The sequence below is a fragment of the Cherax quadricarinatus genome, chromosome 19 (genome assembly GCF_038502225.1).
Source record: "Cherax quadricarinatus isolate ZL_2023a chromosome 19, ASM3850222v1, whole genome shotgun sequence".
NCBI classification, from domain to species: domain Eukaryota; kingdom Metazoa; phylum Arthropoda; class Malacostraca; order Decapoda; family Parastacidae; genus Cherax; species Cherax quadricarinatus.
In genome coordinates, this window is record NC_091310.1 from 4330633 (window position 1) to 4357526 (window position 26894).

Here is a 26894-nt window from a genome sequence, read left to right on the forward strand (position 1 = left end):
TACTGTTCAGGGTCCTCACAGTTACTTCCTTTCTTTACTGTCATTGGTTCTCACAGTTACTTCCCTTCTTTACTGCTCTGGGTCCTCACAGTTGCTTCCCTTCTTTACTGTTATGGGTCCTCACAGTTGTTTCCCTTCTTTACTGTTCTGGGTCCTCACAGTTACTTCCCTTCTTTACTGTTCTGGGTCCTCACAGTTGCATATCTTCTTTACTGTTCAGGGTCCTCACAGTTGCTTCCCTTCTTTACTGTTCTGGGTCCTCACAGTTACTTCCCTTCTTTACTGTTCAGGGTCCTCACAGTTACTTCCCTTCATTACTGTCATGGGGTCTCACAGTTACTTCCCTTATTTACTGTTCTGGGTCATCACAGTTGCTTCCCTTCTTTACTGTTCTGGGTCCTCAAAGTTGCTTCCCTTCTTTACTGTTCTGGGTCCTCACAGTTGCTTCCCTTCTTTACTGTTCTCGGTCCTCAGAGTTACTTCCCTTCTTTACTGTCATGAGTCCTCACAGTTACTACATTTCTTTACTGTTCTGGGTCCTCACAGTTGCTTCCCTTCTTTCCTGTTCTGGGTCCTCACAGTTACTTCCCTTCTTTACTGTTCTGGGTCCTCACAGTTGCTTCCCTTCTTTACTGTTCTGGGTTCTCACAGTTGCTTCCCTTCTTTAGTGTTCTGGGTCCTCACAGTTGCTTCCCTTCTTTAATGTTCTGGGTCCTCACAGTTGCTTCCCTTCTTTACTGTTCTTGGTCCTCACAGTTACTTCCCTTCTTTACTGTTCTGGGTCCTCACAGTTGCTTCCCTTCTTTACTGTTCTGGGTTCTCACAGTTGCTTCCCTTCTTTAGTGTTCTGGGTCCTCACAGTTGCTTCCTTTCTTTACTGTTCTGGGTCCTCACAGTTGCTTGTCTTCTTTACTGTTCTGAGTCCTCACAGATGCTTCCCTTCTTTACTGTTCTGGGTCCTCACAGTTACTTCTCTTCTTTACTGTTCTGGGTCCTCACAGTTACTTCCCTTCTTTACTGTTCTGGGTCCTCAGAGTTGCTTCCCTTCTTTACTGTTCTGAGTCCACACAGTTACTTCCCTTCTTTACTGTTCTGGGTCCTCACAGTTACTTCCCTTCTTTACTGTTCTGGGACCTCACAGTTACTTCCCTTATTTACTGTTCTGGGTCCTCACAGTTGCTTCCCTTCTTTACTGTTCTGGGTCTTCACAGTTGCTTCCCTTCTTTACTGCTCTGGGTTCTCACAGTTACTTCCCTTCTTTACTGTTCTGGGTCCTCACAGTTACTTCCCTTCTTTACTGTTCTGGGTCCTCACAGTTGCTTCCCATCTTTACTGTCATGGGTCCTCACAGTTACTTCCCTTCTTTACTGTCTTGGGTCCTCACGGTTACTTCCCTTCTTTTCTGTTCTGGGTCCTTACAGTTACTTCCCTTCTTTACTGTTCTGGGTTCTCACAGTTGCTTCCCTTCTTTACTGTCATGGGTCCTCACAGTTGCTTCCCTTCTTTACTGTTCTGGGTCCTCTCAGTTACTTCCCTTCTTTACTGTTCTGAGTCCACACAGTTACTTCCCTTCGTTACTGTCATGGGTCCTCACAGTTACTTCCCTTCTTTACTGTTCTGGGACCTCACAGTTACTTCCCTTATTTACTGTTCTGGGTCCTCACAGTTGCTTCCCTTCTTTACTGTTCTGGGTCTTCACAGTTGCTTCCCTTCTTTACTGCTCTGGGTTCTCACAGTTACTTCCCTTCTTTACTGTTCTGGGTCCTCACAGTTACTTCCCTTCTTTACTGTTCTGGGTCCTCACAGTTGCTTCCCATCTTTACTGTCATGGGTCCTCACAGTTACTTCCCTTCTTTACTGTCTTGGGTCCTCACGGTTACTTCCCTTCTTTTCTGTTCTGGGTCCTTACAGTTACTTCCCTTCTTTACTGTTCTGGGTTCTCACAGTTGCTTCCCTTCTTTACTGTCATGGGTCCTCACAGTTGCTTCCCTTCTTTACTGTTCTGGGTCCTCTCAGTTACTTTCCTTCTTTACTGTTATGGGTTTTCACAGTTGCTTCCCTTCTTTACTTTTCTGGGTCCTCACAGTTGTTTCCCTTCTTTACTGTTCCGGGTTCTCACAGTTGCTTCCCTTCTTTACTGTTCTGGGTCCTCACAGTTGCTTCCCTTCTTTACTGTTCTGGGTCCTCACAGTTGCTTCCCTTCTTTACTGTTCTGGGTCCTCACAGTTACTTCCCTTCTTTACTGTTCTGGGTAATCACAGTTGCTTCCCTTCTTTACTGTTCTGGGACCTCACAGTTACTTCCCTTCATTACTGTTCTGGGTCCTCATTGTTACTTCCCTTCTTTACTGTTCTGGGTCCTCACAGTTACTTCCCTTCTTAACTGTTCTGGGTCCTCATAGTTATTTCCCTTCTTTACTGTTCTGGGTCCTCACAGTTACTTCCCTTTTTTACTGTTCTAGGTCCTCACAGTTACTTCCCTTCTTTTCTGTTCTGGTTCCTCACACTTACTTCCCTTCTTTACTGTTCTGGGTCCTCAGAGTTACTTCCATTCTTTACTGTTCTGGGTCCTCACAGTTACTTCCCTTCTCTACTGTTCTGGGCCCTCACAGTTACTTCCCTTCTTTACTGTTCTGGGCCCTCACAGTTGCTTCCCTTCTTTACTGTTCTGGGTCCTCACAGTTACTTCTCTTCTTTACTGTTCTGGGTCCTCACAGTTGCTTCCCTTCTTCACTGTTCTGTGTCCTCACTGTTGCTTCCCTTCTTTACTGTTCTCGGACCTCACAGTTACTTCCCTTCTTTACTGTTCTGGGTCCTAACAGTTGCTTCCCTTCTTTACTGTTCTGAGTTCTCACAGTTGCTTCCCTTCTTTACTATTCTGGGTCCTCACAGTTGCTTCTCTTCTTTACTGTTCTGGGTCCTCACAGTTACTTCCCTTCTTTACTGTTCTGGGTCCTCACAGTTGCTTTCCTTCTTTAATGTTATGGGTCCTCACAGTTGCTTCCCTTCTTTACTGTTCTGGGTCCTCACAGTTACTTCCCTTCTTTACTGTTCTGGGTCCTAACAGTTGCTTCCCTTCTTTACTGTTCTGGGTCCTCACAGTTGCTTTCCTTCTTTAATGTTATGGGTCCTCACAGTTGCTTCCCTTCTTTACTGTTCTGGGTCCTCACAGTTGCTTCCCGTCTTTACTGTCATGGGTCCTCACAGTTGCTTCCCTTCTTTACTGTTCTGGGTCCTCACAGTTACTTTCCTTCTTTACTGTTCTGGGTCCTCACAGTTGCTTCCCTTCTTTACTCTTCTGGGTCCTCACAGTTGCTTCCCTTCTTTACTCTTCTGGGTCCTCACAGTTGCTTCCCTTTTTTATTGTTCTGGGTCTTCACAGTTGCTTCCCTTCTTTACTGTTCTGGGTCCTCACAGTTGCTTCCCTTCTTTACTGTTATGGGTCCTCACAGTTGCTTCCCTTCTTTACTGTTCTGGGTCCTCACAGTTACTTCCCTTCTTTACTGTTCTGGGTTCTCACAGTTACTTCCCTTCTTTACTGTTCTGGGCCCTCACAGTTACTTCCCTTCTTTACTGATCTGGGTCCTCACAGTCACCTCCCTTCTTTACTGTTCTGGGTCTTAACAGCTACTTCCCCTCTTTACTGTTCTGAGTCCTCACAGTTGCTTCCCTTCTTTACTGTTCTGGGTCCTCACAGTTGCTTCCCTTCTTTACTGTTCTGGGTCCTCACAGTTGCTTGCCTCTTTTACTGTTCTGGGTTCTCAGAGTTACTTCCCTTCTTTACTTTCATGGGTCCTCACAGTTATTTCCCTTCTTTACTGTTCTGGGTCCTCACAGTTGCTTCCCTTCTTTACTGTTCTGGGTCCTCAGAGTTGCTTCCCTTCTTTACTGTTCTGAGTCCACACAGTTACTTCCCTTCTTTACTGTTATGGGTCCTCACAGTTGCTTCCCTTCTTTACTGTCATGGGTCCTCACAGTTACTTCCCTTCTTTACTGTTCTGGGTCCTCACAGTTACTTCCCTTATTTACTGTTCTGGGTCCTCACAGTTGCTTCCCTTCTTTACTGTTCTGGGTCCTCACAGTTGCTTCTATTCTTTACTGTTCTGGGTCCTCACAGTTACTTCTCTTCTTTACTGTTCTGGGTCCTCACAGTTGCTTCCTTTCTTTACTGTTCTGGGTCCTCACAGTTGCTACCCTTCTTTACTGTTCTGGGTCTTCACAGTTGCTTCCCTTCTTTACTGTTCTGGGTCCTCACAGTTGCTTCCCTTCTTTACTGCTCTGGGTTCTCACAGTTACTTCCCTTCTTTACTGTTCTGGGTCCTCAGTTACTTCCCTTCTTTACTGTTCTGGGTCCTCACAGTTGCTTCCCATCTTTACTGTCATGGGTCCTCACAGTTACTTCCCTTCTTTACTGTCTTGGGTCCTCACGGTTACTTCCCTTCTTTTCTGTTCTGGGTCCTTACAGTTACTTCCCTTCTTTACTGTTCTGGGTTCTCACAGTTGCTTCCCTTCTTTAATGTCATGGGTCCTCACAGTTGCTTCCCTTCTTTACTGTTCTGGGTCCTCTCAGTTACTTTCCTTCTTTACTGTTAAGGGTTTTCACAGTTGCTTCCCTTCTTTACTTTTCTGGGTCCTCACAGTTGCTTCCCTTCTTTACTGTTCTGGGTCCTCACAGATGCTTCCCTTCTTTACTGTTCTGGGTCCTCACAGTTGTTTCCCTTCTTTACTGTTCCGGGTTCTCACAGCTGCTTCCCTTCTTTACTGTTCTGGGTCCTCACACTTGCTTCCCTTCTTTACTGTTCTGGGTCCTCACAGTTGCTTCCCTTCTTTACTGTTCTGGGTCCTCACAGTTGCGTCCCTTCTTTACTGTTCTGGGTCCTAACAGTTGCTTCCCTTCTTTACTGTTCTGGGACCTCACAGGTACTTCCCTTCTTTACTGTTCTGGGTCCTCATATTTACTTCCCTTCTTTACTGTTCTGGGTCCTCACAGTTACTTCCCTTCTTTACTGTTCTGGGCCCTCACAGTTACTTCCCTTCTTTACTGTTCTGGGTCCTCATAGTTATTTCCCTTCTTTACTGTTCTGGGTCCTCACAGTTACTTCCCTTTTTTACTGTTCTAGGTCCTCACAGTTACTTCCCTTCTTTTCTGTTCTGGTTCCTCACACTTTCTTCCCTTCTTTACTGTTCTGGGTCCTCAGAGTTACTTCCCTTCTTTACTGTTCTGGGTCCTCACAGTTACTTCCCTTCTTTACTGTTCTGGGCCCTCACAGTTACTTCCCTTCTTTACTGTTCTGGGCCCTCACAGTTGCTTCCCTTCTTTACTGTTCTGGGTCCTCACAGTTACTTCTCTTCTTTACTGTTCTGGGTCCTCACAGTTGCTTCCCTTCTTTACTGTTCTGGGTCCTCACAGTTGCTTCCCTTCTTCACTGTTCTGTGTCCTCACTGTTGCTTCCCTTCTTTACTGTTCTCGGACCTCACAGTTACTTCCCTTCTTTACTGTTCTGGGTCCTAACAGTTGCTTCCCTTCTTTACTGTTCTGAGTTCTCACAGTTGCTTCCCTTCTTTACTGTTCTGGGTCCTCACAGTTGCTTCTCTTCTTTACTGTTCTGGGTCCTCACAGTTACTTCCCTTCTTTACTGTTCTGGGTCCTCACAGTTGCTTCCCTTCTTTAATGTTATGGGTCCTCACAGTTGCTTCCCTTCTTTACTGTTCTGGATCCTTACAGTTACTTCCCTTCTTTACTGTTCTGGGTCCTAACAGTTGCTTCCCTTCTTTACTGTTCTGGGTTCTCACAGTTGCTTCCCTTCTTTACTGTTCTGGGTCCTCACAGTTGCTTCCCTTCTTTACTGTTCTGGGTCCTCACAGTTACTTCCCTTCTTTACTGTTCTGGGTCCTCACAGTTACTTCCCTTCTTTAATGTTCTGGGTCCTCACAGTTGCTTCCCTTCTTTACTGTTCTGGGTCCTCACAGTTACTTCCCTTCTTTACTGTCGTGGGTCCTGACAGTTACTTCCGTTCTTTACTGTTCTGGGTCCTCACAGTTACTTCCCTTCTTTAATGTTCTGGGTACTCACAGTTGCTTCCCTTCTTTACTGTTCTGGGTCCTCACAGTTGCTTCCTTTCTTTACTGTTCTGGGTCCTCACATTTGCTTCTCTTCTTTACTGTTCTGAGTCCTCACAGATGCTTCCCTTCTTTACTGTTCTGGGTCCTCACAGTTACTTCCCTTCTTTACTGTTCTGGGTCCTCACAGTTGTATCCCTTCTTTACTGTTCTGGGTCCTCACAGTTGCTTCCCTTCTTTACTGTTCTGGGTCCTCACAGTTACTTCCCTTCTTTACTGTTGTGGGTCCTCACAGTTACTTCCCTTCATTACTGTCATGGGTTCTCACAGTTACTTCCCTTATTTACTGTTCTGGGTCATCACAGTTGCTTCCCTTCTTTACTGTTCTGGGTCCTCAAAGTTGCTTCCCTTCTTTACTGTTCTGGGTCCTCACAGTTGCTTCCCTTCTTTACTGTTCACGGTCCTCAGAGTTACTTCCCTTCTTTACTGTCATGAGTCCTCACAGTTACTACATTTCTTTACTGTTCTGGGTCCTCACAGTTGCTTCCCTTCTTTACTGCTCTGGGTCCTCACAGTTGCTTCCCTTCTTTAATGTTCTGGGTCCTCACAGTTGCTCCTAAGGAGTGGCATCGTTACCTACCCTGTGCTTTGTTTGCCATGAGGGAAGTTCCAAGTGAGTCCCTGGGGTTTTCACCTTTTGAACTTCTCTATGGTAGACAGGCCAGAGGCCCATTGTCCATCCTTCATGACTTATGGACTAATGAGGAGGTAAATGCTGAGGTTCAGTCTTCTTACCAGTTTCTCCTTGACCTTAGATCCAAACTTGAGGGGACCTCTGACATAGTTTCGAAAAACTTACACTTGTCCATGGACCAGTACAAAACCTATTTTGATTCCAAAAGTCAGAGGAGAAGTCTTAAAGTAGGGGATGAAGTTCTTGTACTTTTGCCTATCAAGTCAAATAAATTATTAGTAGCATGGAAAGGTCTATATAAAGTATTAAAAATTTGTAGGAAAGTTGACTACCTCATAGAAGTCAAGGGGAAACCTTAGCTTTATCATATCAACATCCTTAAGAAATATTACCGAAGAAATTCGGTTAACTGCTTTAATAACTTTGACTTAGTTTTTCCACACGAACTTGATAAGACAACTGAAGAATGTAAACTGTGCGTAATTGACACCTCTAACTTAGACTATGATGAAGAACTACATGACTTGGTGACTCTTGATCACTCGGGCGCAACCAACATTAATATTAATGAATCTTTGGATGATCATAAGAGACATGAACTACTTCAATGTGTGAGTAACTTTTCAGACGTCTTTACTGATATTCCAGGTGTTACCTCCATGGTAGTCCATAAGATTGACTTAGTGACAGACAATCCTATCAAACGAAAATTATACCCAGTTCCAGTTCACCTTAGGGATGCATTTGACCGAGAGGTGTGATGTAAGATGACTCAGGGTACCGTGTGATGTAAGATGACTCAGGGTACCGTGTGATGTAAGATGACTCAGGGTACCGTGTGATGTAAGATGACTCAGGGTACCGTGTGATGTAAGATGACTCAGGGTACCGTGTGATGTAAGATGACTCAGGGTACCGTGTGATGTAAGATGACTCAGGGTACCGTGTGGTGTAAGATGACTCAGGGTACCGTGTGGTGTAAGATGACCCACAACATTATGTGGTGTAAGATAACCTACAATGTCATGTGGTGTAAGATAACACAGAATATCTTATGGAGAAAATGACAGCTTATTGTGAATATTGTTGGGAAACAACACTCCTTCGTCACCTTAGAAGTGAAGTTTGCTCACAACTCTCAAGCTGTCTCATAAATGATCATATTCTGCCCACACTGACCCTGATTACTGGAACTTTTACCACACTTAAATGAACAACCAATGGATAACTGAGTTCGAATAAAAAAGTTTTTCACATGTTATGACACGTTGCAAGGAAGAGAATAATCAAATAACCATTGTAAATACTCAAGCTGATACATGTATATCAAAATTGATAACGATAACTTCACCACATAACAAGGCATCAGATCAAAGTTATACTGTTTAATTACCTCGACAAACAACACCTAATCTTGCCCTCACAGTAGCTTAGTACATTCCTTATTACCTAAATGGTACTAACCTGTGGTTCTTTTCCAGGTGACTGTGGGCGGAGGTGTACCTTGAGCGTGACACTCCAGTGCCACTTCTTCCCCACCTATGACAGCGACATCCTGCGGCTCCACCACCCACGACGGAGGCACTGGCAGGTCATGAAAGTGGAAACTAATGGTAAAACACTCTGGACAAAATTGAAATGAAATAAAGTGAAGATATCCATCAATAACTCGGTTTCCTTTAGTAAGCATACTGTAAATTTATGTATCTCAAAATACAGATTAAGTGAAATAATACAATTATTCCAATTTGTATAAATGGCTTAAAATACCGACAAGTTGATAGTTCAGACACTTAAGCAACATTTGGGTTCCTTTTTCTGGAAACATTTCGCCAGCAAGTAGCTTCTTCAGTCTAATACAATGAGGAAGAGTTCCAAGATGAGGAGCAGTCTGAGGTAACACAGCATATACCCTATACGCGGATATGCGGATATGAAGAGTGATAGACTGGTTATATTGACTCAAGGCTGAGGGAGTGATTACTTGAAAGTCATCATCTTCCACCGTTCTTCTCTGTACTGGAGTGACGAAGCCATTCGCTAGAGAAACGACTCAAGAATAAAGATTCCCAAATCTTCCCCAGGTGTCTCAACCATCATGAATCCCAAAATTTCACATTACGCTATATTTAGGAAAAATATAGAAGCAATACATCTCTAGGTTGTAATCAAGAGCAACGTAAAAGTATACCAACACTACATCAGTTGGTTGATATAATGAACAACATATCTGTGGCCATAGATCAATGAAGAACACAGCTGTAAGACTGGATCATGTGCAACAGTTTTAAGCTTAGATCTCGGAAAATACAGTATAATACGTAGGTCACGGACGATACATACTTATGTACCTGTCGTCGAAAAATTTAGGTCTAGGTCAGAACTCTGTCACGACAACACAGCTGTAGTCCTTGATCATGTACAACACTGGTCTAGCCCTTGATCATGTTTAACACTGCTGTAGCCCTTGATCATGTTCAACACTGCTGTAGCCCTTGATCATGTACAACACTGTTGTAGCCCTTGATCATGTTCAACACTGCTGTAGCCCTTGATCTTGTACAACACTGCTGTAGCCCTTGATCATGTACAAAACTGTTGTAACACTGTTGTAGCCCTTGATCATGGACAACACTGTTGTAACACTGTTGTAACCCTTGATCATAGACAACACTGCTTCAGGTCTAAATTTGGAAAACAAAACTGTAGTCCTGCATCAGAGACAACGTTCCCTGCACACCTAGAGCGGCATTATTTGTTCACATGGCAATTATATAGAATTGGTGTATTTTGTAGAGGTGGGAACAATGTAGTTGACACACTACAATATAAGTGATCCACCATGACTTGAATCTGAGGGCAGACAAGAGATACAGTACAATATTATTTGAGTTTAAAGGGAGACAAGAGAAGACCGGAGGCTGTGGGGAGACAAGAGAAGACCGCAGGCTATGGGGAGACAAGAGAAGACCGCAGGCAGTGGGGAGACAAGAGAAGACCGGAGGCTGTGGGGAGACAAGAGAAGGCCGGATGCTGTGGGGAGAGATACAAACCAATAAGAGGGATCAAACAATGACACTGGAGTTTAAGGTGAGACAAGATGAACAATTTATTGTGAGGTGTTCAAACAATAACACTAAAGTTTGAGGGGAAACAGGAAACAGAGCACAATGTGAAGGGTTGAAACAATAACTCAGATGTCTGAAGGAAGACAGGAGAAAAAAGAACATAAGACACAGAGATCAGTTATGTTACAGAAAGTGCAGTTTTCACAGTATTTTGCGGGATATCGTGAAGTTGCAAAACTTCATGGATAAGTTTGGGTGATTGTATTAGAGAATAAATCTGAAAGTGAACATAGAAACGTCTGTACACTATAACATGAGAAAGCAGGAGGGAGGAACAGAGAAAGTGAGTGTATTGAAATATTCGTAGGTGGATGCGTCAACTTATGGGTCTATTACAGACGAAGTTGATATTGTAGACTAGTTGTTGAAAATAGGTGGATATCGTGACGTGTATGTAAAGAAAAAACTTTCATCCACAGAGGCAGAAAAAAAATTAGTTGAGAATAGTGGTACCAGCACAGCTGTATGGATGCGAATGGTGTGAGAAGAATGGTGGTGGCAGTGGACATGTATTGGTATGAAAAATAAACAGATTTCAGAATGTAGAAATTAAGTGAAATAAGACCACAAAACACAAAGTTCGGAAGGCTGAGAAGGAATTTTTGAGGTTGTATCGTTATTAAGAAATGTTAGAGGAGGAAGAATAAATGGGTGTATAAAATTCGTGTAGGAGGGAGAGATGTCGTCCAGGAAGGGTATGAAGGATGGAGAGGATCAAAGAAATAAGTGAAAGAGTCTTGAGTATTCATCTAGCTTGAGTTAGCATCTGATCGGAATGAGTGAAGACGAGTGTTTTTTATGGATTAACGTGAGAATGCAGTGTGAGCTAGATAGCATTTCATAAGGGAATCAGGAGAATGGAAGTAGAGTGCCTGCACTCTAGAGGAGGGTTGGAGATATTGCAGTTCAGGTGGCCACCGGAACTGTGATGTTGTAACATACATCTCACGGCAGCAGTTTAATGATTAATGACTCACGAAATCGTAGGATAACATGTCGGTCTGGAGTTTCACGACTCTCTGACCGCGGGTTCAAGCCCCACACGTGGGGCTTGAACCCATTCCTCTCTCTGCTTCCAAGGACAAAGTTCTTTATCTCCACAGACTCCTAAGTGCACCGCTCACTCTTTTCCCATCTGGTGACACGTTCACTCCCAAATATCTGAATACATTCACCTCCTCCATACTCTCTCCCTCCAATCTGATATCGAATTTTTCATCACCTAATCTTTTTATCCTCATAACCTTACTCTTTCCTATATTCATTTTTAATTTTCTTCTTTTACATACCCAACGAAATTCATCCACCAACCTCTGCAACTTCTTTCCAGAATCTACCAAAAGCACAGTGTCATCAGCAAAAAGCAACTGTAACAACTCCCAATTAGTGTTTCATTCTTTATCTTTAACTCCACGCCTCTTGCCAACACCCGAGCATTCACTTCTCTTGCAACCCCATCTATAAATATATTGAACAACCACGGTGACATCACACAACCTTGTCTAAGGCCTACTTTTACTGGGAAATAATCTCCCTCTTTCCTACATATTCTAACTTGAGCCTCACTATCCTTGTAAAAACTCTTCACTGCTTTCAGTAACCTACCTCCTACACCATACACCTGCAACATCTGCAACCTCTGCCACATTGCCTCCCTATCCACCCTGTCATACAAAAACCTCTTTAGCCTTATCTGAATACTGTTCACCTACATGTTTCACTGTAAACAACTGGTCCATACACACCCTACCTTTCCTAAAGCCTCCTTGTTCATCTGCTATCCTACTCTCTTTCTTAATCTTAATTCTTTCAATAATAACTCTACCATACTCTTCAGCAGGTATACTCAACAGACTTATCCCTCTATAATTTTTGCACTCTCTTTTGTCCCCTGTGCCTTTATACAAAGGAACTATGCATGCTCTCTGCCAATCCCTAAGTACCTTACCCTCTTTCATACATTTATTAAATAATAGCACCAACCACTCCAAAATTATATCCCCACCTGCTTTTAACATTTCTATCTTTATCCCATCAATCCCAGCTGTCTTACCCGCTTTCATTCTACCCACTGCCTCACCAACTTCCCCCACACTCACAACTGGCTCTTCCTCACTCCTACAAGATGTTATTCCTCCTTGCCCTATACACGAAATCACAGCTTCCCTATCTTATAAATAACAAAAAAGTCACAATACCGTGACTGGAACGATACACAAATAACCCGCACATAAAAGAGAGAAGCTTACGACGACGTTTCGGTCCGACTTGGACCATTGACAAAGTCACACTAACCAGAGGTGGAGCAGGACGGCTATATATAGGCAGGAAGAGGTGGTGGTAGTAGTAGTAGTACAAGAATTGTATATAATACTGACAAGATGAAATTAAGACACATGCACAACACCCGGGCATCCCTATCGTAGACGTTTCGCCATCCAGCCAGCCACTGGATGGCGAAACGTCCACAACAAAGACAACCAGACGCCGCACATGTGTCTTAATTTCATCAGTAGTTGTAGTAGTAGTAGAAGAAGAAGAGGTAGTAGTAGTGGTAGTGGTAGAAGTGGGAAATAAGGACGACGAGCCAGTCAAATACAAAGGAAGGGGAGCACTGCAAGAAAGCTAGGTGCCCACAGAGGGAGAGCAAGCGCACAGAGGTGCGTGAAAGGGGAAGTGGTGAAATAAATGAAGAAGGAACAGAAACACGAGACAGGAGAAAGAAAGACAACCCAGAGGAGAAAAGGAAAGAGGAAATGGGAAGAGGAAGAAGAAGAAAAAGAAAAAGAAAATATGAGGATTCAGGTTAAGTCACGGGTGTTCTGAAGTTTGGAGCATTTTACAATGTAGTGGGAGAGGAAGGCATCTACAGAGACGAAGCCAGGGCTAAGGTTCATACAAGGAAAGTTGTGTATAAGAGAGGATTCAACTAAACGGCGACTGTTCGAGTTGGAAGTAGGGAAGACAGTTTTAGCAGAAGACCAGTCAATAGGATGGCTATGATCTCTGACGTGACAGAAAAGAGCATTGTTAGCGTCGGCAAGCCTACCACTATTTTTGTGCTCCCTAAGTCTGTCAGAAAGAGATCGACCAGTTTCTCCGAAGTATTGAAGAGGACAGGAGGAGCATTTAACAATTCCTCAAAATGTTCCCTCCAACTCCCAGATACCTCTAACTCTCCATTTAATAACTCTCCTCTCCTATTTTTAACTGACGAATCCATTTGTTCTCTAGGTTTCCTTAACTTTTTAATCTCGCTTCAAAACTTTTTCTTATTTTCAACAAAATTTGTTGATAACATCTCACCCACTCTCTCATTTGCTCTCTTTTTACATTGCTTCACCACTTTCTTAACCTCTCTTTTTTCCATATACTCTCCCCTCCTTGCATCACTTCTACTTTGTAAAATCCTCTCATATGCAAACTTTTCTTTACATCATCATTCCACCAATCGTTCTTTTTCCCTCCCGCACCCACTTTCCTGCAACCACAACTTCTGCTGAACACTAACACTATATTTTTAAACCTACCCCAAAGCTTTTCGACCCCATTGCCTATACTCTCACTGGCCCAGTTTTATAAAGTTTTTCTTCTTCTCTTTTTTAGTAATTGTTTACAGGAGAAAGGGTTACTAGCCCATTGCTCCCAGCATTTTAGTCGCCTCATAGGACACGCATGGCTTACAGAGAAAAGAATCTTTTCCACTTCCCCAAGGACAATAGAAGAATTAAAGAAGAACAAGAGCTATTTAGAAAAAAGAGAAAAACCTAGATGTATGTATATATATATGCATGTGCGTGTCTCTGAAGTGTGACCAAAGTGTTAGTAGGAGTAGCAAGATATCCCTGTTATCTAGCGTGTTCATGAGACAGAATAATACACCAGCAATCCTAACATCATGTTAAACGGTTACACGTTTCTGTTTCTGTTTCTGTTGGAATTTCTCTATTCTTTCACAGTGGTTGTTTTGCATATATATATATATATATATATATATATATATATATATATATATATATATATATATATATATATATTTATATATATATATATATATTTAATATATATATATATATATATTTAATATATATATACATATTTAATATATATATACATATTTAATATATATATATATATATATAAATATATATATATATATATATATATATATATATATATATATATATATATATATATATATATATATATTTATATATATATATATATATTTAATATATATATATATATATATATATATATATATATATATATATATATATATATATATATATATATATATATATATATATATGTCGTGCCGAATATGTAAAACTGGTCAATTAGCAAGAACTCATTTAAAATTAAGTCCTTTCCAAAATTTTCACTTATACGTTTAAAGATATATTTTTTTCATTAATGTTAATGTAAATTTTTTTAAATTTGCACCAAAAGAAACTTAGAAAACTCACCTAACCTTGTTATAACAAGAACAATTTATTTTAGCCTAACCCAACTAAATATATTTTAGATTTGTTTACAGTAATTTAATACTAAACTAACACAGTGAAATATATTTTTTTCGTTAGGTTCAGAATGATTTTGGCGAAATTATTGCATACACAAATTTTCACTTGTCCTATATGGCAAGATGAACGTTGCTATTTAAGCCAAGATCGCAAGTTCTGCCTATTAGGCACGAGATATATATATATATATATTATATATATATATATATATATATATATATATACAGCAACATTGCGAATAACCGAGCATTCGAACCCATGTCGTTTTGGCCTGCCTCAGGGTTCAGTATCGTTCGTTCGCCCGGTCTCTGTCTGCTGGCGTATATATATACTGCCTCCTCTCCTTTCTAATAGTGTGACTGTAAAAGGTTTAAGTCCGACCGAAACGTCGTCATACCCTCCCCTTTCTTATATGAGAATTATTTGTGTATTGTTCCAGTCAAGGTATTGTGCCTTTTTGATATTTATTTGTTGAGGGGATTCTTTAAGCATTTGTGTCTGATGTTCTCCAGAGGCTGAGCTTTCCTGTCTGTGGTTGCCTGTCCTATCTCATTGGTTTCGTCTTACTCTAACTCTTGGTTGTTCCCTTCTCATGTTGTGTCTCGACTGAGGTACACTTGTTGATGTTCTTGAGAGTTCTTTAACTGTGGCTTCTGTTGCAGAATCCTCTTCCGTAACACTTCTGTATTGAATATCAATTTGATGATCTTAATCTTTTCTCCCAATGATTTCTTTAACCGAAGGTCTTCCCTTCAGCCTCCTGAAGCCCATGAATAATTAGTGACCTCTCCCTCTCTTCTTCCCATTTCTTTTCCCTCCATATCCCTGGATCTAATTTCAACTTTTACTTTATTTCCCTTATCCTCTCCCAGATGCTCTGATAGCCTGATATTACTTTTGAAAAGGGATTTCTTAGCTCCCTCCCCTCCTTGAGTCCCCTCGTTATCTGCTGATGTTGCCACATCAATCACTACTCCTTTCTGAAATCATATTTATATCCTGCTTAAGCACATCCAGTTCTTCCTCCAGTTTCTGTATCTTTACCTCAGCAGCTACAGTTCGTGATTCCCACTTCTTGCTCTCTGTAGACAGCTTCTATAACATGTTATTGCAAAAGCCATTTAACATTTTTTTCCATACTTGATCCTTTTGCTCTAGAGCCTTTCTACCCATTCATTCCTTTCACACCAGCCACCCTCTGCTCCCTTGCCTTTTTATCCTCCCTCTTGAGATCCCATTTTTTTTCCCTGTTAGGATGCTCTACTTCCTGAAGCTTTGCATAAAATTGTGTATGTGGGGGAGGGGGGGGGGGGAAGTTTAAGTGCTAATGTGTTAGTGTGGGTGTACATGAGACAGTGTGATATTGTTTTTTGTGTGCGTGCATGTGTGTGTGTGTACTCACCTAGTTGTACTCACCTAGTTGCACTGGCCCCTCCTCTTCACTGGTCGCCACTAGGTCACTCTCCCTGAACCATGAGCTTTATCGTACCTCTGCTTAAAGCTATGTATGGATCCTGCCTCCACTACATCGCTTCCCAAACTATTCCACTTCCTGACTACTCTGTGGCTGAAGAAATACTTCCTAACATCCCTGTGATTCATCTGTGTCTTCAGCTTCCAACTGTGTACCCTTGTTGCTGTGTCCAGTCTCTGGAACATCCTGTCTTTGTCCACATTGCCAATTCCTCTCAGTATTTTGTAAGTTGTTATCATGTCCCCCCTATCTCTCCTGTCCTCCAGTGTCGTCAGGTTGATTTCCCTTAACCTCTCCTCGTAGGACATACCTCTTAGCTCTGGGACTAGTCTTGTTACAAACCTTTGCACTTTCTCTAGTTTCTTTACATGCTTGGCTAGGTGTGGGTTCCAAACTGGTGCCGCATACTCCAATATGGGCCTAACGTACACGGTGTACACGGTCCTGAACGACTCCTTATTAGGATGTCGGAATGCTGTTCTGAGGTTTGCTAGGCGCCCATATGCTGCAGCAGTTATTTGGTTGATGTGCGCTTCAGGAGATGTGCCTGGTGTTATACTCACCCCAAGATCTTTTTCCTTGAGTGAGGTTTGTGGTCTCTGGCCCCCCTAGACTGTACTCCGTCTGCGGTCTTCTTTGCCCTTCCCCAATCTTCATGACTTTGCACTTGGTGGGATTGAACTCCAGGAGCCAATTGCTGGACCAGGTTTGCAGCCTGTCCAGATCCCTTTGTAGTTCTGCCTGGTCTTCAATCGAAAGAATTCTTCTCATCAACTTCACGTCATCTGCAAACAGGGACACCTCGGAGTTTATTCCTTCTGTCATGTCGTTCACAAATATCAGAAACAACACTGGTCCTAGGACTGACCCCTGTGGGACCCCGCTGGTCACAGGTGCCCACTTTGACACCTCGCCACGTACCATTACTCGCTGCTGTCTTCCTGACAAATATTCCCTGATCCATTGCAGTGCCTTCCCTGTTATCCCTGCTTGGTCCTCCAGTTTTTGCACTAATCTCTTGTGTGGTACTGTGTCAAACGCCTTCTTGCAGTCCAAGAATATGCAATCCACCCACCCCTCTCTCTCTTGTCTTACTACTGTCACCTTGTCATAGAACTCCAGTAGGTTTGTGACACAGGATTTCCCATCCCTGAAGCCATGTTGACTGCTGTTGATGAGATCATTCCTTTCTAGGTGTTCCACCACTCTTCTCCTGACAATCTTCTCCATGATTTTGCATATTATACATGTCAGTGACACTGGTCTGTAGTTTAATTCTTCATGTCTGTCTCCTTTTTTAAAGATTGGGACTACATTTGCTGTCTTCCATGCCTCAGGCAATCTCCCTGTTTCGATAGATGTATTGAATATTGTTGTTAGGGGCACACATAGCGCCTCTGCTCCCTCTCTCAGGACCCATGGAGAGATGTTATCTGGCCCCATTGCCTTTGAGGTATCTAGCTCACTCAGAAGCCTCTTCACTTCTTCCTCGGTTGTGTGTACCGTGTCCAGCACCTGGTGATGTGCCACATTTCTCTGTCCCTCTGGAGCCCCTTCTGTCTCCTCCGTGAACACTTCTTTGAATCTCTTGTTGAGTTCCTCACATACTTCACGGTCATTTCTTGTTGTCTCTCCTCCTTCCTTCCTTAGCCTGAGTACCTGGTCCTTGACTGTTGTTTTCCTCCTGATGTGGCTGTATAACAGCCTCGGGTCAGATTTGGCTTTCGCTGCTATGTCGTTTTCATATTGTCTTTGGGCCTCCCTTCTTATCTGTGCATATTCGTTTCTGGCTCTACGACTGCTCTCCTTATTCTCCTGGGTCCTTTGCCTTCTATATTTCTTCCATTCCCTAGCACACTTGGTTTTTGCCTCCCTGCACCTTTGGGTGAACCATGGGATCATCCTCGCTTTTTCATTATTCCTGTTACCCTTGGGTACAAACCTCTCCTCAGCCTCCTTGCACATTGTTGCTACATACTCCATCATCTCATTAACTGGCTTCCCTGCCAGTTCTCTGTCCCACTGAACCCTGTTCAGGAAGTTCCTCATTCCTGTGTAATCCCCTTTCTTGTAGTTTGGCTTCATTCGCCCTGGCCTTCCTGCTTCTCCCTCCACTTGTAGCTCTACTGTGTATTCGAAGCTTAAAACCACATGGTCGCTGGCCCCAAGGGGTCTTTCATATGTGATGTCCTCGATATCTGCACTACTCAAGGTGAATACTAAGTCCAACCTTGCTGGTTCATCCTCTCCTCTCTCTCTTGTAGTGTCCCTTACGTGTTGGTACATGAAGTTTTCCAGTACCACCTCCATCATCTTAGCCCTCCATGTATCTTGGCCCCCATGCGGGTCTGTGTGTGAGTGTGTGTGTGTGTGTGTGTGTGTGTGTGTGTGTGTGTGTTTGTGTGTGTGTGTGTGTGTGTGTGTGTGTGTGTGTGTGTATGTGTGTGTGTGTGTGTGTGTGTGTGTTTGTGTGTGTGTGTGTGTGTGTTTGTGTGTGAGTGTGTGTATGTGTGTGTGTGTGTGTGTGTGTGTGTGTGTGTGTGTGTGTGTGTGTCTGTGTGTCTGGGTCTGTGTGTCTGTGTGTCTATGCGCGAGCGCGCGCGCGTGTTTACGCGCTTGTCTCTTAATTTTTGAAAAAAATTGGGTCACTTTATTATGTATGCATTTCTGTGAGTTTACGCTTCTCCTTGTTTCTGAGAAAAAAAGGAGGGGGGGGGTTAATTTATCACGCTGAGCTACGCTACTCTGTTGAAGATTGTAGAATTATATCTCACTTTGTTCCTTATTAATATATACTAATATTAAATATTATAATACTGGTGCACATGAGTTATTTTTTTTCATAAAAACACCCATGTATATAACAAAATCACTTTGTAATAAGCTGGGCTACACAACATTTTAAGGTTTATAGAGTTATCTGCTATACTAATCCTGATTTTGTATCAATAATAATTATTATATCATTTGTTGATGCATATGAGAGTTTTCAAAAAAAAAAAAAAAAAACATAGGTACCCTTAACAGTTCTCGAAAGTCAGCCACTGTTTACATTAGGCGAGGCTACTCCTCCAGTTTTTTTTTCTATCGCTCTGTTGCTAAATATATATAATAATTATTATTATATTACACTAGGGGACATGACGTAGTATGATACATTCCTCACTGCCCATGTAGCTGGAACTCAGAGGTAGGGAGAGTGTGACACAGCAGGGCCAGACAGAGACACCAACCTGCTCCTAGCATACACCCAGCAAGGCCAGACACTGTGAGATACCAACCTGCTCCTAGCATACACCCAGCAGGGCCAGACACTGTGAGATACCAACCTGCTCCTAGCATAAACCCAGCAGGGCCAGACACTGTGAGATACCAACCTGCTCCTAGCATACACCCAGCAGGGCAAGACACAGAGACACCAACCTGCTCCTAGCATACACCCAGCAAGGCCAGACACTGTGAGATACCAACCTGCTCCTAGCATACACCCAGCAGGGCCAGACACTGTGAGATACCAACCTGCTCCTAGCATAAACCCAGCAGGGCAAGACACAGAGACACCAACCTGCTCCTAGCATAAACCCAGCAGGGCAAGACACAGAGACACCAACCTGCTCCTAGCATACACCCAGCAGGGCCAGACACAGAGACACCAACCTGCTCCTAGCATACACCCAGCAGGGCCAGACAAAGAGACACCAACCTGCTCCTAGCATACACCCAGCAGGGCCAGACACTGTGAGATACCAATCTGCTCCTAGCATACACCCAGCAGGGCCAGACACAGAGACACCAACCTGCTCCTAGCATACACCCAGCAGGGCCAGACAAAGAGACACCAACCTGCTCCTAGCATATACCCAGCAGGGCCAGACACTGTGAGATACCAATCTGCTCCTAGCATACACCCAGCAGGGCCAGACACTGTGAGATACCAACCTGCTCCTAGCATACACCCAGCAGGGCAAGACACTGTGAGATACCAACCTGCTCCTAGCATACACCCAGCAGGGCCAGACACTGTGAGATACCAACCTGCTCCTAGCATACACCCAGCAGGGCAAGACACTGTGAGATACCAACCTGCTCCTAGCATACACCCAGCAGGGCCAGACACTGTGAGATACCAACCTGCTCCTAGCATACACCCAGCAGGGCCAGACACTGTGAGATACCAACCTGCTCCTAGCATACACCCAGCAAGGCCAGATACTGTGAGATACCAACCTGCTCCTAGCATACACCCAGCAGGGCCAGACACTGTGAGATACCAACCTGCTCCTAGCATACACCCAGCAGGGCCAGACACTGTGAGATACCAACCTGCTCCTAGCATACACCCAGCAGGGCCAGACACTGTGAGATACCAACCTGCTCCTAGCATACACCCAGCAGGGCCAGACACTGTGAGATACCAACCTGCTCCTAGCATACACCCAGCAGGGCCAGACACAGAGACACCAACCTGCTCCTAGCATACACCCAGCAGGGCCAGACACTGTGAGATACCAACCTGCTCCTAGCATACACCCAGCAGGGCCAGACACAGAGACACCAACCTGCTCCTAGCATACACCCAGCAGGGCCAGACACAGAGACACCAACCTGCTCCTAGCATACACCCAGCAAGGCCAGACACTGTGAGATACCAACCTGCTCCTAGCATACACCCAGCAGGGCCAGACACTGTGAGATACCAACCTTCTCCTAGCATACACCCAGCAGGGCCAGACACAGAGACACCAACCTGCTCCTAGCATACACCCAGCAGGGCAAGACACAGAGACACCAACCTGCTCCTAGCATACACCCAGCAAGGCCAGACACTGTGAGATACCAACCTGCTCCTAGCATACACCCAGCAGGGCCAGACACAGAGACACCAACCTGCTCCTAGCATACACCCAGCAGGGCCAGACAAAGAGACACCAACCTGCTCCTAGCATACACCTAGCAGGGCCAGACACTGTGAGATACCAACCTGCTCCTAGCATACACCCAGCAGGGCCAGACACTGTGAGATACCAATCTGCTCCTAGCATACACCCAGCAGGGCCAGACACTGTGAGATACCAACCTGCTCCTGGCATACACCCAGCAGGGCCAGACACTGTGAGATACCAACCTGCTCCTAGCATACACCCAGCAGGGCCAGACACTGTGAGATACCAACCTGCTCCTAGCATACACCCAGCAGGGCCAGACACTGTGAGACACCAACCTGCTCCTAGCATACACCCAGCAGGGCCAGACACTGTGAGACACAAACCTGCTCCTAGCATACACCCAGCAGGGCCAGACACTGTGAGATACCAACCTGCTCCTAGCATACACCCAGCAGGGCCAGACACTGTGAGATACCAACCTGCTCCTAGCATACACCCAGCAGGGCCAGACACTGTGAGATACCAACCTGCTCCTAGCATACACCCAGCAGGGCCAGACACTGTGAGATACCAACCTGCTCCTAGCATACACCCAGCAGGGCCAGACACTGTCAGATACCAACCTGCTCCTAGCATACACCCAGCAGGGCCAGACACTGTTTTTTATACATTTTATTTAAAAATTGCATATATATGAAACATATATTGCAAACTAACAAAAACCACAGTCAAAACAGTGGTATACACAGAAACAACATACCTCTCCAAACAGAAATTAACACCTACGTTACAATACAGCCGAATAAAACCACCACTTCCCCTCTACGTAAACCTTCCCGACTCCCATAAACCAGGAAAATCCATCACATTATGTAAGTACTAAGTATCAATAACATTAATAAATATATAAAATAAAAACCCAATACACATAACTCAGAATGGGATACATAATATACATATTCTTTTGTATGTGTTTCACTGTAACGCAGAAACAAAAACATTGTAATGCACAACACAAATAAAACTAACATAAAACCGTGGTTTAAACATTAGCACCCCACATCTAACACATACAGAACAACACTGAAGACCAAACCTACCACATCCGCAGAAGAGATTACTTTTTTTTATACATATGAAAAATGGGGGATCATATACATAAAACCAAAAGACAATAGGTGAAAAAACAAAACAAAAAACATACACAGTCCGTTGATGACAAGATGTACATAAAAGTCGACAACACAACTGTTGCTTATGATCTACTAGTGAACCGCAGTTCACTTTCACTGAGGGAAAACACAACCATGCTCTGGCAACAAAAGAAAAAAAAAAAGAAACTTTACCTTCCAGAGCATGCTATTATTATAAACTATTATTATAAAAACTCAAAGAAAAACATTACTACAGTCCTAAGCCCTAGAGGCATGTAGAAAGCCCCCATTTTCCAGAACCCTGAAAAGACCCTCATCACCAAAACCCCCCCCTAGCACACTCATCAAAACATCACCAACCAAACCCAGGAGTCAGACCCAACGAACACGTTCTCCCCCCCCCACACATCCTCCTATTAGCCACTACTAAGACACTGACATGCTCCACGTCCAGACACATGTATGCGCTCGCCTCCTCCCCCCAATCATATCTAAGAACTCCACTAAAACGACCCTACCAAAGAAAAAAGACCAAAACCAGGGAGTCCAGCCCTCATCGGTCTACCCTAACCCCAACCGCAGTAAACCGTTCACCTTCAGGTGGAAATATCCCTCAAGGAAGCTGGTCGTCCATGTCCTTCCATATAAAAGTCTATTTCTACAAACTGTTCTGTAGACGCGTGCTGCGAGCGCCCTCGCCCTACAGACTCCACCAACCTCCCCACATACTCCAAGAAATGAACAAGAAATCCACCACCACATATATGACGACCGTCCTGACGTCTGCTGTGACCCCTTCCACATCAAAAGTCGAAACCCTTAGAGACGACATGCTACCCCCTCTCCCCCACCTGACAGAAGACCCTCGCCAACCTCTCCCTTACAATTGCCAATGTTTCACAAAAAGAAACTGCATGGAATGCCGTCTCCTCTTCCCCACGGCGCCGACAAGTTCTCTCACTCACATAACCCACCCTACACAACACTGACTTAGATGCCAGAATTCCCATAAAAAAACCTGTAGACCAGTTCCTTTACTCTAAGGGTCAGCCAATGCTCCCGGAAATCCTCCCAAATACCCTGCCAATCATACATTGGATTAGTGCTTAGACCCTGCACCAACACGGTTTTCCACCATCTCCAAACGGCTCACCTGTACCTTCCTCGCATCCCCTACTGCCAACAGAAACCGCACCATATCCTCACACGCCAACAACTCCTTCTCCCCCCCCACCATTTCCGTACATCAACCATAACCTCCCCAGCCCTTTTACCCCTTTCCTCACCCACTCTGAGGAACCTCTGTTTCAATTAGACTGCCTTTACTCGAGACTCCAACGGGATGAGGCCCAACCCACCTTGCCGAACATTGAACATTCGTCATCACGACCTCACTCCTCAACAACGGTCCCCCATAACTCCAGACATATTGTAAGACTCTCCTTTGCAGTACCTTAATATCAACTAACCTCAGAGGAAAACCTCCACCACTCCCCAGACCCTACTAAAAACGAGTGTGTTTACCACCACCACCACCACTCTCTGCTGCAAAGTAACCTCCCTGGCCCGCCTACCCAAAGCCCGACCTACCACTGCCTCTGAATTCACCCTTTGCACCACCAGGACATCTGCCAAGTATACAACTCCACAAATCCTAAGACTAACCACAACAGACCACCCATACGCCTCGCCAAAAGCCCCTGCCCACCCAGGATCCTCCCTCTAGCAACCTTGATTTTGCTCCATTAACTCACATGCCCATCGCTGCCTCAAACATTTCGATCACTTTACCCACGTTTCACAAACCTACCACCCAACCCACCAATACCATGGTGTCATCCACATAGCCCTCAATCCCCACACCACTAGCTCCCCCCTCACCCTTCTCCCATACCCCTCCCTCAATAAGCCTGTAAAAAGGATCCTGCATACATGCAAAGAGAATTTGGAACAGCGGACATCTCTGTTTCAAACCCCTCTCCATCCACACCAGCAAACTCATCCTGCTATTCACCTGTACCTGAACCATGATAGACAAATACAACATAGTGACTCATCGCACAACCTCTTCCCCAAAACCCTATTTCCACAAAATAGCCCTCAACATCTCTCTATTCAAACAGCCATATGCATCTTTCCAATCTATTCCCAAGATACCCCCCTCACCTTGACAGCTCTTTTAAGAAATCCCCGATTCTCCCATGCCCAGCACGCATGCTCCGTCCAAGTATACCAAACTGTCCCCAATGTAAAACCAATTCAATTACCCTTTTCAGCCTGTTACCCAATACTTTCACAAAAAATCTGTAATCCGTACACATAAGGGAAGCTCCCCGATATGCACTCAACGCCCCCCACCCCCTTTTAAGGCACCACAACAATAACCCCCGTACCCTGTGTCGTTCCCAACACAACCCCTTTCTTCATACAATTTAACAACGCCACCAGACAAATCTTTTTTCCTCTGCTCATTCCAGGCACAGCCTCCTCCACCTCCCTCCCACTAATCCCTCCCCCCAGCTACACTCGCTTGTTCTCACCTAAAGCATTCATTATCCCATCACCACACAGTCCCCTCTCCCTGGCACCGCCCACCCCCTGCCACATTTTCTCCTCAAACCAATGGCTGGAATAGTTACTCATAGTTTCTGTCATGCATAGCATCTGCCCCCTCTGTCCCCCCACATTCACACACACCTCCAAGGTCATCATTGTGATCGCCTGTTGCCTTCCCTAAACCTATGCAAAACACAGCCTGAGGGTCTGTCACCCCAAAGTACCTCCTCCAACCCCGCCCTAACACGTATGGCATCAAAACACTCGTTCTGTTTGTCAGTCAACCTACCCCACAGGTCAGCAATTTCTCCATACTGACTACCCCCTCCACCCTCATAACAAACATTCAGCTACCCCTCTAGATATTTTTGCAACCCAAACCTCCACTCCACCTCCTCTCGACCTCTAGTTCTATAATACGCCTGAATTTCCAGTTTGGCTCTCGACTCCCACCAATCCTACACACCCACCCCTTGATCCCTAGCCCCTCAGAAAGGTTCCCACCAATCCCTGAAAGAAGGTCCCTTCCCCTCTGCAGTAAGGAGCTGCACATTTAGCTTCCAATATCCTGAGCATCTATGTACCATACCAAACCATGCCAGGTCCGCCATAACTGCCCGGTTCTGTACCCATTCGACCGTAAGCCCATGAGTTGCATATATTCGCTTCAATCTTGCTGCATAGCTTCTCCTCACAAAAGGGTCCTCTACCCTCCACCCATACGCCCCCCCACCACATCAGAGACCCCCGCATCCCGCAGTACATCCCGTAACACCCCGAGCACACAACATGCCCCTCACAGCTCTACATCCTTATGTCTGATAACACAGTTCCAATCTCCTCCCAGGATGGCAACCATGGGCAAACCTCGCAAAAAAATATAACACGATGTCCCTCACAAAATCCACCTTTACCCGACTAAGCCCTTCTGCCGGCATATACACGCCCAAAAAGCAAACCTGGACCTCCCCCCAGACTCCATCCACCCTCCCTCTCCAAACTCCTCCCATGCAAGGACTCGAAAGGGGCTGGACTCCCGTACCACCACCGCCACCCCACTCTTTAGCCTCACTAAACTACCCTCAAGCAGCCTATATCCCTGCAACCACAACTCGCATCCATACTTAAAACTGTTACTGAATGAAACACACATCCACATCAAAATGCCTAAGAACACTCTCCACCCATGCACGTTTTACTTCAGCCCTATGGCCATCGGCATTAATAGTTAGACACTTGAATTCTTCAAAAATGGGGGCTTTCCCCGATGCCTCTGGGTCTTGCCATTCACACTTTGGACAGTACCTGACTTCTCTCGTGCACTCTTCCTCTCCTGTCCCCCATCCCTCACCTGAGCAATCCTCGACCCCACCATAGCCACATCTCCCCACATCCTCTTACCAGGTCTCTGTGCCGGAGTGAGCACCTCATCATCCGACAACTCCCGAGCCCGTTTCCTAGACACGCTCCCTAACTCCATCTCCACACTTCCACCAGTCATGTGGACCTTAGCCTCTACCCTCTGGACTTGCAGAACACCAGTACCCAAGTCCAGCGTCCCTGGAGCCTGTGCCAGGTTCCCATCAACAAGCTGGGAAACCTTCCCCACAGTAGAGCAATCCTCCGCCGGCTCATCCAGAAAATTTTTGAGTATTTCCTGCAGGTGGAGTGCCAAGGCCTCCTGGAGGTCACCAGGCACCACCTGCTCCATGACCTCTGTCGCAGGTCCAAGGCCTTCCCCTCCCGAGTCAGCACCCGACATCTCAGAAGTCACACAACGTCCCTCGTCTCCTGCGGCCTCGTCCGCCCAAGTCGAACATACTGCCCCTGCCATAGGCGCAGAGGACATATCTCCACAGGTATTGACACCAGCGACATCACCAGTTCCATTGGTCGCAGGGCAGCCGCCTTGCTACATCCCACTGCCATGCAATCAAAACTACCCCACAAGCGACATGTTTGCCGTTGTCCTGCATACGTGACATACACTTGCCTCCTGAGCTCCTCAAAGACAATAAAAGAGGGAATGGCCCTCCTCAACGTCATTTTCAAAGTAAAGGATCCTTCAGGCAATCCAGCATAGAGCCCATCCTTCCACCTTCCCAATATCGCCGTATTCACCTCACCGTAACACTTGAACACCTCACTAATATCCACGGCGTCCACATCAAAGGGGACGTTATGGATTCGTACTCATTTGTAGCTTTGGGAAGCATCCCTCAGTCGTACCTCCATCCCCAAAGTCACAGGAAGGCACTTCTGGTATAAGGACAGCGTATGCAGGCATCCACCGAACAAAACTTTATGAAGATTCTCGATGTTCCATTCATTGCTGTTCCATGCAGCTCGTAGTTGCCAATACCTTAAGCATCTCTGATGATCGCTGGCAGCATTGCAGAAGCTATTGTTGGGTAAAT

General features: G+C 44.8%; 1 protein-coding gene across 1 annotated transcript in view; it reads right to left on the minus strand.

Annotated features, from left to right (window-relative positions):
• LOC128688200 (cell adhesion molecule Dscam1) overlaps window positions 1–26894 on the minus strand; it is an 876413-nt gene that overhangs the window by 412147 nt on the left and 437372 nt on the right. Inside the window, exon 12 of the mRNA XM_070086854.1 lies at window positions 8218–8337. Coding sequence (XP_069942955.1) covers window positions 8218–8337 — 120 coding nt within the window. The remainder of the gene's footprint in view (window positions 1–8217; window positions 8338–26894) is intronic.